General features: G+C 38.9%; 1 protein-coding gene across 1 annotated transcript; it reads right to left on the reverse strand.

The window, feature by feature from the left end:
• Positions 1-1,556: 1,556 nt before the first annotated feature.
• On the reverse strand, positions 1,557-11,474 carry LOC131243465 (hexokinase-2, chloroplastic). Its single transcript, XM_058242838.1, has 9 exons — positions 10,988-11,474; positions 8,255-8,405; positions 7,979-8,161; positions 5,828-5,902; positions 4,904-5,059; positions 4,668-4,763; positions 4,139-4,269; positions 2,894-2,975; positions 1,557-2,431 (listed from the first exon to the last, which is right to left on the reverse strand). Exons 1-9 carry the CDS (start codon positions 11,254-11,256, stop codon positions 2,090-2,092), a joined length of 1,485 nt encoding a protein of 494 aa, XP_058098821.1. The 5' UTR covers positions 11,257-11,474; the 3' UTR covers positions 1,557-2,089.
• Positions 11,475-17,767: the final 6,293 nt, after the last annotated feature.

Below are 17,767 nucleotides of genomic sequence, written 5' to 3' on the forward strand. Positions count from 1 at the left end.
TGTCTATTTTCTTTCTTCTTTTTGTGGATGCTAAAACCTTCCTCTCCATAGCTTTGCTTGTATGATTTTTAACAATTAAAATTAATGAATTATGGGATGAATGAAAAGTGGGCTGATCATTGACATTCCCTATATTACAATCTTGTGTCATCTTTTTTCTAAATTAATAATTATTTAAAATATCACGAGGGAGACAAATGTTTGAGCACCTTTAATAGGCCCTTGTGATGACAGCCATCTTGGAGTTACTCTTTCATTTTGCAGCCTTAATGAGTAAAGATTTTAAAAGAGTTTTTCTTAAAGGCGCAAAAAACATTTGTTTTCGTTTATGAAAACCAATCTAATAAAGTTCTTCTAGACCCAAAAGACCGTATGTGTGCATGACTGACTGATCATGTCAATCCAAGTGGTCTTGCTTAGTAAAATAGTTTACATAAGAGACCTATATTGTGGATTCCTTATTAGGATAATGTAGGACTAATGTTACCCTTGAAGTGTCCTGATCACATGTGTATGTCATCCCTGTCAGAGAATCAAAGCATGTCAAAGCCACACAAGGAGATCTTAAAAATTAAAAAGAAAGAAAGAAAGAAAGAAAGCCTCACTGCCCTCTGATCGAAGGACAAAAACAAAATGCATGGAAGTCTATGCTCCCATAATGGGATGTAGCATTCCTTCAAATGATCCCACATTCAATGTGCCAATATTGTACCCACTCATGTACTAATTTGAGTACCCAACTCAAATTGTCCAAGACAAGCTCAATACTGTTTATGCAGTCATCTAATACCATGACAACATCGCATATATGCCGCCAAAGCGAAGGATCATTGTGAACAATTCTCATAGATAAGGAATTTTAGGACCTATCTCTCATGTGTCATTGACTCAACCACATGCACAGCCCAATACAGTATCTATGAAGGACTACATGGATCAAATAATACAATATAAACACGTATAACCGATAACGATGTGCACACACAATAATGAAACATTTTCATTGATTGAATAAATCGGTATGTGGTTGTTCATCACATGGAGTGTGACTGGCTACACTCACCTCACGACATATATATTTGCGGTAAGCAACAAACACAATCTAAATTGCACCATATCTTTTGATAGACAAGAAAGAGAAAATGAATAATGTTAACCGCAGTACTCAACCTCCATACATGGGGCATAAATGGAGGAGATCCAAATGATTCATCCATAGTACCTACCATGTACAAGTCATTTGCAAAATAATAATAATAATAATAACAGAAGTCAGAAGATCCTGGGCATCAATTGAAGGATTTTGTAAAATTGGAAGGCAACCATTATCGGAATTTTTCCTTCTGTCTATCTGTGATCGGGATCACTCAATCAGTTTGATTTTCCTAGACTAACCATTCCTGGACACATGCATGACAAATGTTTGATAGCTAAGGTAAAAATGATAGCACTAGATCCTCTCCCAACAAGAGAGAGTTCTCCACCTATTAATATTCTACACCCATGCTTCATTTGCAGATTCTCCATCAAAATATTAAAAACTGTGGGTTGACATGAATAAAAAATTGTAGGTCTTCATTACTTGAATCAAATATTAAAAAAATTCACACCAAAATATACATTTTTAATGGTTGACATGTTCTTCAAAGTTGTAGATTACACTAGTAGACAGTAATGGATGAACTCACAATATGGATTTTCACCTCAAACACATATCATGATTCTTGATTTGACGATGATGAAACAACTAAGGTTGCGTTTGGATGCACAATCGTATTGAATTGTAAACATTCAGTTTAAATGAGTAAATGACCAGATTGTAGCGATGCTTCCAGGCACTCATAATGAAATAGAGAGTTCGTATGGCAGTGCAGACTCATTGCAAATCCAACTTGAAATGTAATGTAATTGCAAGTTGAAGCCCAACCCCTAATTAGAATTTAGTGATTTCAACTCTATCAAATTATTATTGCAATTCAATTAGATAGTGAACCCAAACACACCCTTAATTACAATCCCGAAAGGAAGTAGACAACAAAACAAAACTGTAGAAAAATGAATGCCTTACTGATCTGGTCAACGACCACTCTTAGCATTCATCTACATACCTTGAGTTTGCAGCTGCCAAAAGCGCTGCTCCGATGCCGGAACCATCCTTCGAGTGCTCAATTACTATGTTTTTGGAGGTAACCGGTCCCAGTAATTCCATGACAGCGTCTCGGAGGTACCTTCTATACTGGGGATAATGCTCGTACAAACCTCCATCCATTGCCACCACAGTCCTCTTCCCGAAGACCAGGCCTTTCGAGTCTTGTTCCATCTTTTGCAAAATGCCAACAATACCTGCTCCAGCCAATCGTCCACCCCGCTTCACGATAGTGTCACAAACCTCTAAAACGATCTTCCTTGCGCTCAATGAGGAGCTCCGTACCTGACATCGATGTGGGAATTGGAAATCTTTACACATGGAAGTATAATTTCCGTTAGGAGTACGAATTCCCAATGAATGAATTCTGTAATATGGATTTATTCTGTGAAATGTCCTGATATGAGAAATGAGGAATTCTACTATGCAGATCACATCATAGAAGCTCAATGCAGCTCCCTTTCTCATGGTACACTTGGTTAATGTGTAGCGATCAATACCGTTGGTCTGATAGGCCATCAAGTGGAATGACTTTGGGTCAGATATCAGTGATCAGACAATTCTAACCAATCCATCGTTGAGAGTTTTGATGATTCATGTGGATCAGTGCTCTGTTTTAGGCCAGTAATTGAATGGTTAGCACAGTCCGAACAATTGCCAGTCCACATGGTGGCCCACTGTCCCAATTGACATATGTTTTAAGTGTACCGCAAGGAGGGAACATGAGGATTCCTTGTGAGAATTTACCCCAACAACATCATTTAAGATTGTTCCAACTGCTTTTAGATCGGAGGAGTTATCCTGCTGCATAGCACAGAGATCGGGCGTCCTGCAAATACAGTTGGGATGAAAGCTCAGCATCACCGTGTTTTCTACTTGTTTACTACATGGAACTGTTTTCATTTAAAATTGAGCAGATTTGATCAGACAGGATACTTGGAAATGTTGTTGAATTTTGACAATGCACATCACGAAAACACATTGACCAATTACAGAATCCAGGACACTGCCAACTGGGCCACATGCAAAGTGCCCTAGAAGCCGTATAGAAACTGGATATAAGACAAGTATTCCTCTCTTGAAGATATACCACCAAGTGATAAAATATTCTATTAAATTGCAAAAGGGTTGTATTCCTTAAGCTTGGGCCTGCTTCTGTTTACCTGTTTCATTCATTCATCCTTCTCTATTCATTAACATTTATGGATACTTAAAAAGGTGTCCACCGTTAGAGTAGATAAGATAATCTTGGTTTATCTCCTGGATATGTTAGGATAATCTTAGAGTAGATCTTTTAGACATGTACACAAATGTACATAGCTAATCTTTTAGATATGTAAAAGATCTACTCTAAGATTATCCTAACATATCCAGGAGATGCACCAAGGTTTAACTTATCTACTCAAACATCCACAATCCTGTTTACGACGAGGTAATGTAATCTTAATCTCCAATCATTTTCATAATACGATATTGTAACTGAAGTATCATCAAAGTTCGCCAACAACAAGAGCAAGAATGAAGCACCAATAGGCAATCTCTCAGAAGTGTAACACCTATTGCTCTCATAACTACTGAAAATCATACTTCAAAATACTAGAAACTTGGCTAGATTTCCAGCCAGGTCGGATTGACTCAAAGACTTGAACAAGTCTTTACTTTAATTGGTATTTAATAATTAAATTTAAAATACCTTTTAGATAAGATGTATAAAATAGCTGAAACCAAATAATATAAAACTGCACAGCCCCAAGGTTGTGAGTCCAAAACTCTCAGACTTCTTTTAACTTCAAATTTTATTTTATTTAAAAAATTTAAAAAAAAAAAAAAACAAAAAACAAAAAGGGTTCACCAGGCAAGTGACTCTGGTTGAATCGACCAGTCAACTTGCCGACTTAACAAGTATTTTCCATTTGGAACCGAGTCAGCTTGAATCATCTTTGGTGAAGCTAAAAATTGTAGAACCATAGTGAATGTAGGATATGAACTTGCCTCAGTGTAAAAGGTGTGGAAAGGTTGTCAGGGACAGAATCACCAAATAGAGCATCTGCTTCAGCCATCTTGAGTAACACTCTTCTTGCAATTTCACCAAGGTACATACCAGAGATTGTCTTCTCGAATATCTGTATCCATTGGAACATAAAATGCAAAATTAGTGAAATTTCTGGAGTAAAAAAAATAAAAAAGAATCAGTTTAAATCAGCAAACACCAAAGTTTATTTATTTATTTATTTTATTTTTTATTTAATTCAACTCATCAGATGAACAAATATGCACCATGACTAAAAGATGAATGTACTAATAAGGGACATTATATGACGCCCAATCAACAGAAATGTTGTTTTTCTTGTCAACCGAATAATGGTACTAGTTGGGCCCACCTAGAGGTATTCTACGTCATTGATCTGGTGGGCCCCATCATAAGATGGGACGTGCCCCACTCCCTAATAAAATGATTCTCCTTGCCAATGACAGTTACAGTCAACAATCACATTTAGATGTCAAAATTTGAATGGTTTACCTGCTCACCAGGGTTTATGCTTGCAGCATCCATATCTTCATCAAACTCAGTTAAAGGTAGACCATTTGAGAATGCTCCCCACTCAGTGTTGATAATCTGTGAGGACAGAATCTTCATCAAACTGAAGGCCACTTTTCATTTCAATCCTTTCATATCAGAAAAACACCTTTTGCATCCCATTAACTCAAAATCGTCAACCGAGTTTAGACCACAGCACAGAGCCGTTAGTTACCAACCATTTTCCCAGAACCATTCGCCTGGCCTTGCAATTTTGGAATGGCATCAGTCCGTTCTACATAGCATGCATTAGTTCCAGTGCCCAAAATTACAGCAACCATCACATCATCATCCCAGTAGCGTGCTCCAGCTAGTGTTCCAACAGTATCATTAACCTGTCCCACAAGCATGGAGCATGATGATCATTTTACCAGCGATAATTACATGTTAGTTAGTAGGTGCATGCCTGCTTGAGTTTGTTGTGCTGTATAGGCAGCAAGTTATCAATATAAACGCAATCCTCAACAAGATGTGCTAGTGACATCCTTGCAATGAGAGATTGATGGGCCAACTGATTACGCGAATGCACATGTCAATGTGGGACACGTGAGAGATCCATGCCTTTGACCAGGTTGGGGCTATCAGGAACAATGCCCAGAAATCAGGTCGATGCACTCATCAGAGGGGCCTTGAATGAGAAAGCAGATGGAAAGAATATTACCATCAGGTCAATATTCAAAGTACATGCGGCTATACTGAAATCTTGACCTTCTTGATGAGAGATTGACAAGGCAATGTGAACGCAAACATGTTAATGTGGCAAATGTGTGCAAGATCCGTGCCTTTCACCAGGATGGGGATACCATGAACATCACCCAAAAATCAGGTTGATGATGGACCAAATATGTATGATTAAAACAGGCAGAAAAGAAGTATTACAATCAGTCTATTCTCAACATATACGTGTGGCTAATCTGAAAACTCGACCTTCTCGATTGTGGTCAAGGGCGTTTTCCAGGTGGCCCCCTCCCAGTCATTGGCCCGTAGCTAGTATGTCTGCCACATTGGCCAGTTTGACACGGATCGCCTCTTCAGTATTTCATAATGCAGATCGCATTAGTATTACTCATCTTCAATACCTATTTGACAACTTATAAACCTACCAGTGCAGATACCCGCATATCTAGCCCCAGTCTTTCCATTGCTTCGTTCAAACAGGCAACAACATCTCTTCCTGCCTGTCCAGATTCAGCAGTCCTCAGTTACGTCTTACATCGAGAAGCCAACATAACTCAAGAGTACATTACAAGATTCCTAAAGTGGTGATCATCAGCTGGCATTCATTGAATGAACAGATTCAAGCACCATATACTGGAAACAACCTAACCTCTTTAGTTCACAAATAAACTATAAGTAAAGAAATTGCAGGGGGGATGGTGGTACGACCCACTCGACAATGATAGCACACAAACCATATCAAAGAGTAGTTAAGACCATGGAATCAGAATTCACGTGAAACCAAGCCAACCGGGATTAGTTCACTAAGTAACGGTGGAGAAAATCACACCGAGTCAACACAATTTCAGCTACATTGGAAATTTTCATATCATGGTTTCTGGGAGAGTCACACACTGCAACTGAGTATCAATTTCTGGGTTAAAATATGTCACTTTGTGCATATCAGACTAATTTTGTAAATTGCACGATTAAGCATTGATGATTGTGTGTATGTTATGGGTATAGACATGAAGAACAAGTTTTGGAGAGAGAGAGAGAGAGAGAGAGAGAGAGAGATCATTCATCCTAACAACCTGTTTGGATCGGTAGAAATCAAAAAGTAGCTAAGGAAAATGAAACATCTGAAGAAAACTGTAAAATTTCCTTTTCTTTAAGTCTGGAAGTGGAAAAGGGAATGGCGATTTATAGAGGAAAACCAATGAGAAGGAAATTAATTTCATCAATCCTCCTATCTTTTGCATTCAACCTAACAGCCTATTTGGATTGGTGGAAATATATATATATATATATATATATATATATATATATATATATATGAAGTAACTGAGGAAAGGAAAATCAAACGGTGGAAATTTCCTTTTCTTTAGGTCTGACCTTGGAAATGGGTACGGCAAATTAAAGAGGAAAACTGAAGAGAAGGAAATCAATTTCATCAATCCTCCTATCTTTTGCTAACAAAGGAAAGCATCACAACTAAGCAGATTGATTTCATTTCATTAACGACTTGATTTCCACTAACCCAAACAGGCCCTAACTTTCTTTTACATTGACAAGGTTTACAGCACAAGTTCAAGGTAAACGTACAAAGATCATAAGAATGTAGGAATTGTGACACAGGGATGAACGTGATGAGGTTGATCACCGTCTTCCTCAAGGATAATTACTCCGAATCCACGGAGCTTCTCTGGACTCCTCACAGAGACTTCTCGAATCCACGAGGAAAGAAAGCAAGAAAATAGAAATAAATTCTAATAAAATTCGAAATTGATTAATGAATGAAATAAACGAGTTCACAACCCTTTAAATAGGGATACCAAGCAATGGAAGAGAAATCAGAAGCAAACTACAACTAAAACTCCTAGAATTCGTAACTTACTATAAATAGTAAACTTACTATTTATAGACGGTCGTGATGTCTACTAGTGCGCAAGGTTTTCGGCCAAAAATAGTAAGTGTCCTATTTGGCTTCACCAAACCGTTCTCCTAATTATTCTAAGCTCTTTTCACGTTGGGCACAACTCCTAAAGCCCGATGGATGAAGAGTTATAATCAAACTAAAACTTACTATTTATAGTAAAAACGAAATTAAAACAGGGAAATGACCGTCGATCCAGGGGTATTTCGCAAATCCGGCTTGCGCAACCTGCCGGGTTGGTTGGCTAAAGTAGCTCGTTCTACCCCAAAATCATATATTTTACGCCCGATAACTCATTCCGGATTGTGAGATACGCCCGATCTAAGGTCCGACGGTCCGGATCACTTCTGTCGTCGACCGGGCCTTTTCTGGTCCATCTTGGCCATGAAACTGTCCGCAACCCGCTCTACATCAAATTGACTCTTCTGCCCATCAAAACACTAACAAAAAAAAAATCAAAAGAGAACACAATGTACTAAAAGCAACCTACACAAAACACAATCTCACGCTAAAGTATAGACATTGGTCAGAACTATTCTTCCTCCTGTTCAATAAAGTGAAAGAGTGCTGGTCTACCATTCAAAGTAAAACCGTCTAGAAAAATCACTAGCACTTACACTGCATAACATAATGAAAAGAAGCATGGAACAGAACCACTAACCGTCCCAGAGACTGCAAAACCCTTTGTCCATTTGATTAAAATGCCAGAATCAATAGAAGTTTGTTTTACAGGGAAAGAAAATGTAAAACCAATCTCCCTTTTTCTCCCAGGAGGCAGGTGAAATCTTCCACTTTCCTTTTGGGCGAATTTTGCTAGCCCAGAAGCAATAAAATCAAACAATTCCTGCAAGTATGTGCAGATAGTAAGTAGAGAACAAGGCATGCATAGGATCATGTGCAGTAAAAGGTGCATAAAAAATGTACAAATGCAACCCACCTCAGAGGTGCCAAACATTAGATTTTGAGGAATTGATACTTGCTCGAATTCGGTATCAAGAACGCGGCCTTCCTTGCCTCCCAATTGCACCCTCAACACTCGGAAATTTGTACCGCCGAGATCCAATGCATAATAAAGGCCCTTCTCATTGCTTCCAAAATGCAAGGAGCATAGTCAAATCAATAACCTATTACCGATTGTGGAGAAAGAGAACAAAGAACAATTGACCTGATGGTCTGACAAGCATCAACAGTTCGGTTCACAGAGCATAAATGTGAATCAATCAATCGAGACCATTTGACTCAGGTACCCATTATGAGCGCATCCCAAAACTCACACCCATTGAACATCGAGCATAGAATTCTTTCATTTTAGCAATCCAGTTGATGAACATGAGGCTAGGATCATCAATCAGTTTGATTTTTGGGCTACCCCATCCAATGTGAGGCCCACATGGTATACATGTTTGGATGTGGCAAGATGTCTAGGATTAGAAAATGTGTGAAGAAATAACCCATCAGCTATAAGATTTTTGCCCCGATTGGCTTGGATGGCCTTCTTTGAGTTGAAGTCTTGATGGGCTTGGTTTTTGCCAGATTTACAACTCTCTTTTTATTCTTTTTTGTTTTATTGTGACCATTGGATGTGGCCCACTTAATAAGGTCATTTCCATCGTGTGAAATTTGCCTTTTAACTCGCAGGCGTATCATAATCATGGCAACAGTTTTCATTTAACAAGTGTTTTCACAACAAGTTGAAAACTCGTTTTATAAAGGAGACTTGGGATTAGGGTTTTTACACAGGAGGAAAAAAAAAATGAAATTCCCCTTTCCATCTGCGATCTCCTCTCTTGGTTTTAAATCGGGTTTTTCTCTTTTGGGCTTAAAGGAAGGAAGGTAGCGTTGTTGTTTTGTGGAGTTAGTGTTGGTGTTGGTGTTGGTGTTGGGATTCTTGCAGCTAGTGCATGCTGTGAACATCCATCTGCTGGAATGTTGTATTATGGGAGATAGCACATCGACGACTTTTTGTACCGGTTCAACATAGACGCGAATTATTTCAAAGATAGTGACCACATACACACCTCAACCCGGCAATGAATCAAAATCACCATCGGTTATCATATTGCAAATCTCTCAGGTCTCCCATGCAGGTGTGGAGTTCCATTAATCCCATTACGATTTATTCATATATTTCCCTTTTCCACTGCTTTAGTTTCAACAATTTGTACATCCAGCCTCAAGGAACAATGTAAAGTACTTACTATTGGTTTATCTTATTTCCTACTCTGTTTGATTCCTACTACCCATTGAACAGCAGCACAACCACTATATTTAGGATGTCTTCATTTTAAGTTCTACTAGAAACAAAAAACCAAATTCACTCAGGTTGAGATTCAAGAAAACTAACACGATGAAAATCATTTGTACATCCAAACACAGCCTCAAGGAATAATGTGGAGTATGTACTATTGGTTCATCTCATTTTCTACTCTGTTTGATTCCTACTACCCATTGAACCGTAGAACCATCTCCTTGTCTTTTTTGAGCTTACTCATGCCACACGTGTGAAAAGGGCTCACCTCTATCGGATCCAAACCACAGACTGGTGGGAAGCACCTTGGTCGTGACCATACCCAGACATCAGGCAGGTCAGACAATCGACACCGTGAAAATTTAAGAAAAAGACCGATGGTTAGACGATCTTGGCTAGTTGTTCACATTCAACGGCTCAAAACAAGCTGTTAGGATAGTATAGCTGAGCTGATCTTTGGATATGATCGCATCCATAGTGGTCCCACCTGATGAGCAGATCGGTCCCGCACAGTTGCTCCTGGTTCACTCACACGCGCCAACATGGCACACATGTGCGAGATCCGGCCAATGATTAGGTGGGACCGACCATAAATATAATAAAACGGGCCAATACACTCGTCAGGTGAGCTACAGGTGTGAGGAAAATGGACGCTTCAAAAGAAAATCACCGGGCCTGTATTTAGGGTAAATTGTGGCCACTTGATGAGTGGACCAAGGTGGATTTTGGGACCCTACCTGGTACATGGACGGGATCTTTCGCACGAGTGCCAAGTTGGCACATGTGACCTCCTCAATCTCTCCTATCACGAATTGCTTAATTAAAGAAATCAAAAAGAAAATTGAAAATAATTAAGGAAAACAAAAAAAGAAAATTTGCATTTCTGCTTTAATTATTAAAACATGAGAAATAAAAGAGAAAAGGAAGAATTCAAAAGAAGCTTCAAACAAAAACCCAAATACAAAGCTAACTCAAAATTAAAAAATAATAATAATAAAATAGTAATAATACACACACACACACACACACACACATATATATACGTATGCCATACGTATATACATAAACGTATAAAAAACAGAGAAATAACAAAAAGGAATGTGTACACGTACATACGATCATATACGTACATGAGCACTGCTAACGGGACTCACACGAGTTAAATGGAAAAGGAGCCAACCGCACACGTGCCACACTTGTGCGAAATCCAGACCATTCACCAGGTGCGGGACCACGTGCGGGACCACTAATTAGGCGGGCAGCACTTGTGTGAGGAAAATGGACGGCCAAGAAAAAGATCAACAGTCCACATTCAATGAACACTCGTGGTCAACCTGATGAATGGATCGGGTCTCTTCCACGTGGGCCGCGTCAGCACGCGTGCGGCGAGTCTTGTCGGCATTCCGCTGCTCGAATACGTACCCTGCTGGCAAGGAATCGACGTAGCTGAGGATCATCTTGAGGTTGCTGCCTCCGTCGGAGGCCAGACCCGCACGCATATCTTCGGCCATGGCGTCTACCACGTGGCGGAGGACGGGGATAGGCGTGGCGCACTTGTTCTTTAGGTGGGTGAGGATCGGGAGGGAAAGGCTGCTGGATCGTACGGCCAATCGCGTCCGCGGTCTTGGCGACGGTGATGATCGTGCAGTGGAAAAAGATCGGACGGTGTGGGATGATGTGGCAGCGGCCATTGTGGCGGAAGCGTTGGAGGAGGACTCTTCGAGATCTAAGACGGAAGAAGAAAAAGGCGTTCTTGTTATTCTCTGGCAGCGACTCAGTTCTGACGCTGAAATTGAAAGTGGCTGGCCCTCTCTCTCTCTTCTCTTTTTTATAAGAAATGTTAGAGGGATTCGCGCGAGGAGAGAACCAATAGGTGAATCGTGGCTCACGTATGTGAGATCTGGTCCATGAACCAGGTGGCCACCAAATGCGAACGTCTCCTGTCAAAAAATTCAGGCTGATTCACTCATTGAATAGGTCATTCATGTACGTTAAACATAGGTCGTTGTTTTTTTTTCTTCGGTTTTCTTGTTGGAATTTGATTAACCAGATTCATAGGCTAGGAAGTTTTCAACGATGGGCTAGAATAATGATCAGTTCGGATTCTCTTATACGTGTTCCAAATTGGCACGTGTGCCAGATTCACGTCTTCAATCTCTCCTCCCGCAAATAGCCATCTGCAATTACTGGGCGATTCGCGCGAGGAGGGACGAGAGATTTCATGCCGTGGAGAATTCCTCGCAAGAAATTCAAGTTGGTCGGATGGCCCATACGGTCTTTTCTTCTTTCGTCTGTCCACCCAATTTTTAATATATGTGTGGCCCACTTGATTTACTTAAACGCGTGGTAACACAAGGCCAGCTTTGTACGCTTACTACCGTACACGTGGCATTTCCTTGAAATCTTAACCAACCAAAAATTGGTACTTACTTTTTAGATTTTTCTAAGTCTTATACCAAAATAAATAGGTACCTCTCAGTAATAGCATTTTTTTTTTTGCTGAACTTAGAACGTTTACTATTTTAGTTTCCACCGTTCATCAAATTCCGATAGGTTGGCCAGTTAGATTTGTATTTTCTGTTCCAGATTTTGGTTATAATCCATCTACAGTGGGTCCCTTCATTTTATCGGCTTTATTTGTAATACGTGCCACGTGTACGGTAGATAGACGCCCTGCCAGATACTTATGTATTATGCCCAGCACCTCATCATTCCCCTATTTTACCTTTTTATCCTAAACGTGCGCTGTCTATCCAACCGCTTGTTCGTTGCTACAGTTTCGTATTGTCGACTTCGCCCGACTTTAGAAATAAGGTAAAAGACTGTGGTCCCTAGTGTGCACGGAGAGTTTGTGCGCACACATCAGCCACCGTCTAATAGCCATTGGTTGGTAAACCCAACTAGCACCACAAAATGATGTATTGAAAATTCGAATCTTGGAATGTTTAAAGAGTCCCACCGGCTGTGTTTGAAGTGCGACAGATTATGTGCGCAGCAACTCTCCGTACTCTCCGGGCGAATTGAAGTCGTTTTCCAACTGCTCCCGTTATTTCAACGCTACCTTCCACCAAGAACCAGATCTGCAAAGGGCGGATCTCACGATGTCGACTCGTGGAAAATCAACTCACTGGCGCCAATTTGTCCGATGTCATGTCTTGGCCGTCCATCAGACGGTTACTTTTATGTACAGCAGCCTGAAATCAGGCCAGCATAGGACGCGGATTGCCTTATACTGACTCTGTGGGCGCACCTTGATTTGTGTTTTATGCACCATGTACATCCGTTTTACGAGGCATAAGTCCAAAAATGGGATATATTCAAATCTCATGCGTATCACAAACACTGGAGAAATGATTTCGTATTAAACTGATATTTCTGTTTTCTCATTATCTAAGTCTGTGTGACCTTATAAACAAGTTGAATGGTAAATAAATATCATGACAGGCATTAGGAAGTTTTCGATTGTGTAGATAATTATCTCAGCTTATTCTTGTTGTGTGGTTCACTTGAGATTTGGATTTGTCTTATTTTCTTGGTTCATGCCTGATAACATGGATAAAACATAAATATCACAGTGGGTCCGATAGATTAGGTAACTAAGGATATTGATCCAGGCAATCTATGTCCACCTGGGTTTTCAAGTGGGTCCCACGATGACAAATTATCAAAATACTGGATCTTGTGGATGGACCACATCCAAATGTGCTATGGCTCAAAATTGTTGTGATTGGACAAATCTAGCAGTCTGATAGTTGCGATGCTTTGGGTTGGATTTGGACCATTGCCTATTTTTGCTCAATTTTGTGTTAGCTTGTCTATTTCTAGCACCCTTATCTAATAGCCTTCATTTGAGAACCATATTCCATCTGCTTGATGTCCGATCAGATCAATGCTCATGATTCTCATCCTCATTTGCCAATTGTGGGTGGAGGAATTTGATGCCATCCATCCAATCGCCGGTCCAACGAATTGGATACTATCCATCCAATCACCCTAATGGATGATAGCGTTAGTAAAGTAATATGAAGTTTTAATTAAATTTCACATCAGTTTTATGATTAAATTGCAAAAAATTGAAAACCATTGTGATTTTGAAATAGACGCACGCATAATGTTGATGTTCCCTAAGGAAATATTAACAATGTCCCTAAAGCTTTTAACTTACATTAACAATGATCATTGATTTGAACAGTCCATTCAATCATGTCACTGGACCCCTCCCTACGAAGTCATGCCAATTCAATGATCTCAACAGCCTGATCAATTGCTTGAGAAATCGGTTGTTAGGATTGAGAAGAGAAACAATGAATATTTATGGTGAACAAATAGGTTTTAGTCCAACTAGGCATGCTAAAAAATGGTTTTCGCACAATTTAATCAAACACAAAGCCACAGATGCGATCGATGGTTTGTATTCAGTTTACATGTGTGAGTAGGAAGTATTGGCGTGCCAGAGTTGTGCTTTTAATGTTTGATTGAATATTGGTGACCCTAATGCAGGGAGTATCGGCCAATGCACCAAAAGTTCCAAAGTTATTGGAGAAGCACCGAAATATCTCTTTATCTAGGCCCTCCTAGGCAAACCAATCGAGACCTCCCCATGGGCTACCCCACATCTCACAGGTCCCACAGCAGGATCCCACCTTGTGGGCCACCCCACCCCAGTGTGAAGATGCATATGCATAATCCACCCACATCAGTCAGAAGACTCAAACACTGGTCTCATGCTTTGATACCACTTCATGTGGGGAGTACCGACCAATGCACCAAAAGCTCCAGAGTGGTTGGGGAAGCACCCGAATATCCCTTATCTAGGCCCTTCCAGGAAAACCGATCAAGACCTCCTTGTGAGCTATCCCGCATGTCACACGTCCCATAGTGGGAACCATCCTATACAAATTCTGCATCTCACAGATCTCACCTCGTAGGCCACCCCACCCCGATATAGAGATACACCTTAGTAAGACCCCCATGCTGAAACGACTGAGTAAGACCAGATTAAAAAATTCAGTTGTCGACCCAGCCACTAGTTGTGATCAGCAATTAGACGATTTGCGAAAGAATAGGGGTTAGTACCCATCTCTAATGGATTCTTTTTGTCTTACGACTTCAGGACTTTTCTTTCCCCAATAATTGTAATTAATATTTCTCAAATGAATAAAGATGGTCAAATAAATAAATAAACAATCTTAAAACAATGCCAATTTTATTAATATTTGAACAAAGCTCATTACAATCGATAGTATGAAAATACACTAGATAAGTAAATAAAATAAAAGATAAATACATGATCCGTCTGTGAGAACAGATGATCGAGTTAAATGATTAGTAGGATGTGACCAAAGAAATGATCGTCCAAGTAAGAACTCAGTTAATCGGGATCCAGCAACTTAAGATTATGAATGTTTAATTTAATTCCATGATACTATAGTGGTAGCATTGGACAATAGATATCTATGCTGAGATTAGGCTATGCTAAGAGAAAAGCTACCATAAATGAAAATAATAGATTGTGTTTAATGTGGACCTCGAGCTTTTTCATTGTGTTCTCATTTCATAAGCTTCTAAAAAGTGGTTGCATTGTGTAGTCTTAGCATCGTGAAGGATTTGGACGATCAACTATACAATTTCCTTGATTTTCCATGTCGCAATAACCTATTGCATATGGTCACATGTACAAAAGAAATAATATCACTTCTTTTAATAACGCGTTGGACAGAGTCCCCCGCCACTAAACTCCTGCCTAGGAAGGTTGTTGGAGTTCTTATATCACTTGGCTTCGGCATCCATAGAGAATACTTTTGGCATGATTCTAGCATTTAATTCTAGATAGAAATCTACTTTGATAGGATTTTAGCATTTAACGTTGTAAGAGAAAGAGACTTACTTTAATAAGACTCTTGTTTTTGTAGATAGTACTTTTGATAGAAGTCTAGCATTTAATGCTCTCTCATATACACTTGTATAACTCCCCTTAAAGTTTATCTACACCACAAATAGCCTGCCACATAACACCTCCTTAAACTATTCGATCTAGCTGCGTAGGATCAATGTGAACAATGTTCATTGTACATGAGTAGAATTTCGCCCCTCATGTAGTGCGTAATGCCAGCACGTGACAGCATCTCATTAGTCCACGTAAATATGCCAAAATGGATGCAAATAGATGGTGCCTTTTGCGAGGGCAAATATGTCTAATCAACATCTTAAAATGCTTAGTCAATAAAATTGATCAGGTACTTCTTATGATTTTAAAGAAGTACTTTAATTTAGTGATTACCATCGTCTTAGAAGTTGTACAAAAATGGCTTACTCGAACCACTTAAAGTAATGGATTTTACTCCATTCAAAGTGAAACTCATGAATAATTGAGCGGATATTTCTGAAAAATATTAATAATGAAATTCAAAATCGGTAGCAAAATCAGAGAGAAATTGTAGTAGTCATGAGATATCCAATCGTTTGATCATCAAGAAGTAAAAAGAATTTAAAAGATAAAATAAAAAGAAACATAGATTAACAAAAGTGAAAATTTATAAGGTACGATTTTCTGGCATTGCTCATGCTACTGTGTGTCAGTTGAAAGCTTTCATGACATTACCTTCCATAAAAATGATTATTATCATGGCTCACTATATGTTAATCGAGGGTACGAATTAAGTTGGGCTAGGGTTGGTTGAGGGTTAACCTCAACCCTACCCTCAAGAATATCTAAACCAAATTAGAATTCCAACCTGAGTAGACCAACATAAACCTAACACGAAGTCTTTTGTACACAAAAAAACTTAAATTGACCCAAATTGCTCAACAGAAACACGACCCAAATTCGAATCAAGTTGGTAATTTTCAACCTAGACCCTACCTAAGGAACTTGACAACCCAACTTGACCTAACTGGAACTTGGGTTAGGTCAGTCAGGTTGGGGTTGACCCAAACCAAGTTGTAGCTCTAAGTTTGGCCAAAGGTTAAAAGACTTGGTGACTTAGACCAACTCATCTAATCATAGTTTTAAAAAAAAACCCTAAAAGTCAACTTGACTTAATGCTTAGTCAAATTGAATCGAAGACTTGGCCCAACTGGATTTGATATTTAGTTATTGTAGATTAAATATATTAAGAAGATATATATATATATATATATATATATATATATATATATATATATATATATATATATATATATATATATAATAATGATATATGAATGAATCATATAACACTAGTTTTTTATGCATGTGCCCCCCTTTCGACTATTTATGGTATTAGAATAGTACTTTAAAATGCTCAGCTCCTCTAGGGCCCAACTTTCACCCTGATCCAAAACTCAGGTAAGCCATAGAAAATAGAGAGGAGAAATCAAGGGAGGAAACTATTTTCTTTTTCTATGGCCTAACAGAGTTTGGATTAGAGTGCAAGTTGGGCCCCTAGGGTTTCATGGGGTGCCACATCACATGGACGATTTAGATTTTGGCCTCATATTATGTAAGATGAGTTCTCAAAAAGTTTTCACGAGTTCTCATGAGAACTGATCTGTAGGTGAGCATTTCGATATTAGGTGTGACCGAATGTGTACAGAACAATCCAATAAGAAATTGTGATTTTTGGAGATAATTCGGCTCGACATTATATATGATCAAAACCATGTTTGGTGCCACTGAAGAGAGGTTCAATGTGACCTAAGGAAAACAAAGACTTCAGATGTAAAGTGAATAAATTTGGCTATAACCAATAGGCTAATTTGGTACGACTGAGTGATATTCGGTGTGAACGATGCACAACAAAAGTGCGTAAATTTAAAGTTGGTTTTAAGTCGCTACATATTTTTCCTATATAAATGAGTGATTCTAGCTTTCTTAGAGGAGAATTAAGGTAGAAGAAATAGAGTAAGAAGTTGTGGAGCTTCTTTGAAATCCTCATTCTTCTCCAATCCTTTAGTTTTTCTTCAGTTTTTATGTTTTTCTTTGAATTTTAGTTCAATCATATTTTTTATTGGCTAATCTCTTGGCTAGGGCTAAGAGGTAAAGCTTGTAGTTATTCTTAATGCTTAGTTTACTTTGATTCAAATAATTGGTTCGATTGTTGAACAACTATTGATATTTGGTTTGAATGAAAATTTATTTTTAGTTTACTTTGATCCGTTATTGACTACGAACACATTGGATGCTTAGGAAAGTTAAAAGTAATTGCTTATTTGTTTTGTAAG

This window comes from Magnolia sinica, chromosome 4 (genome assembly GCF_029962835.1).
Source record: "Magnolia sinica isolate HGM2019 chromosome 4, MsV1, whole genome shotgun sequence".
Taxonomy (NCBI): Eukaryota; Viridiplantae; Streptophyta; class Magnoliopsida; order Magnoliales; family Magnoliaceae; genus Magnolia; species Magnolia sinica.

Coding starts and splice junctions, on each gene's coding strand:
- LOC131243465 (XM_058242838.1), bottom strand. CDS start 11,256: ATGGCCGCTGCCACATCATCCCACACCGTCCGATCTTTTTCCACTGCA. Junction 5,903..7,978: donor GTTTTGCAGTCTCTGGGACG/GTTAGTGGTTCT, acceptor GAATCTGGACAG/GCAGGAAGAGATGTTGTTGC. Junction 4,764..4,903: donor CGAATGGTTCTGGGAAAATG/GTTGGTAACTAA, acceptor CTGTCCTCACAG/ATTATCAACACTGAGTGGGG.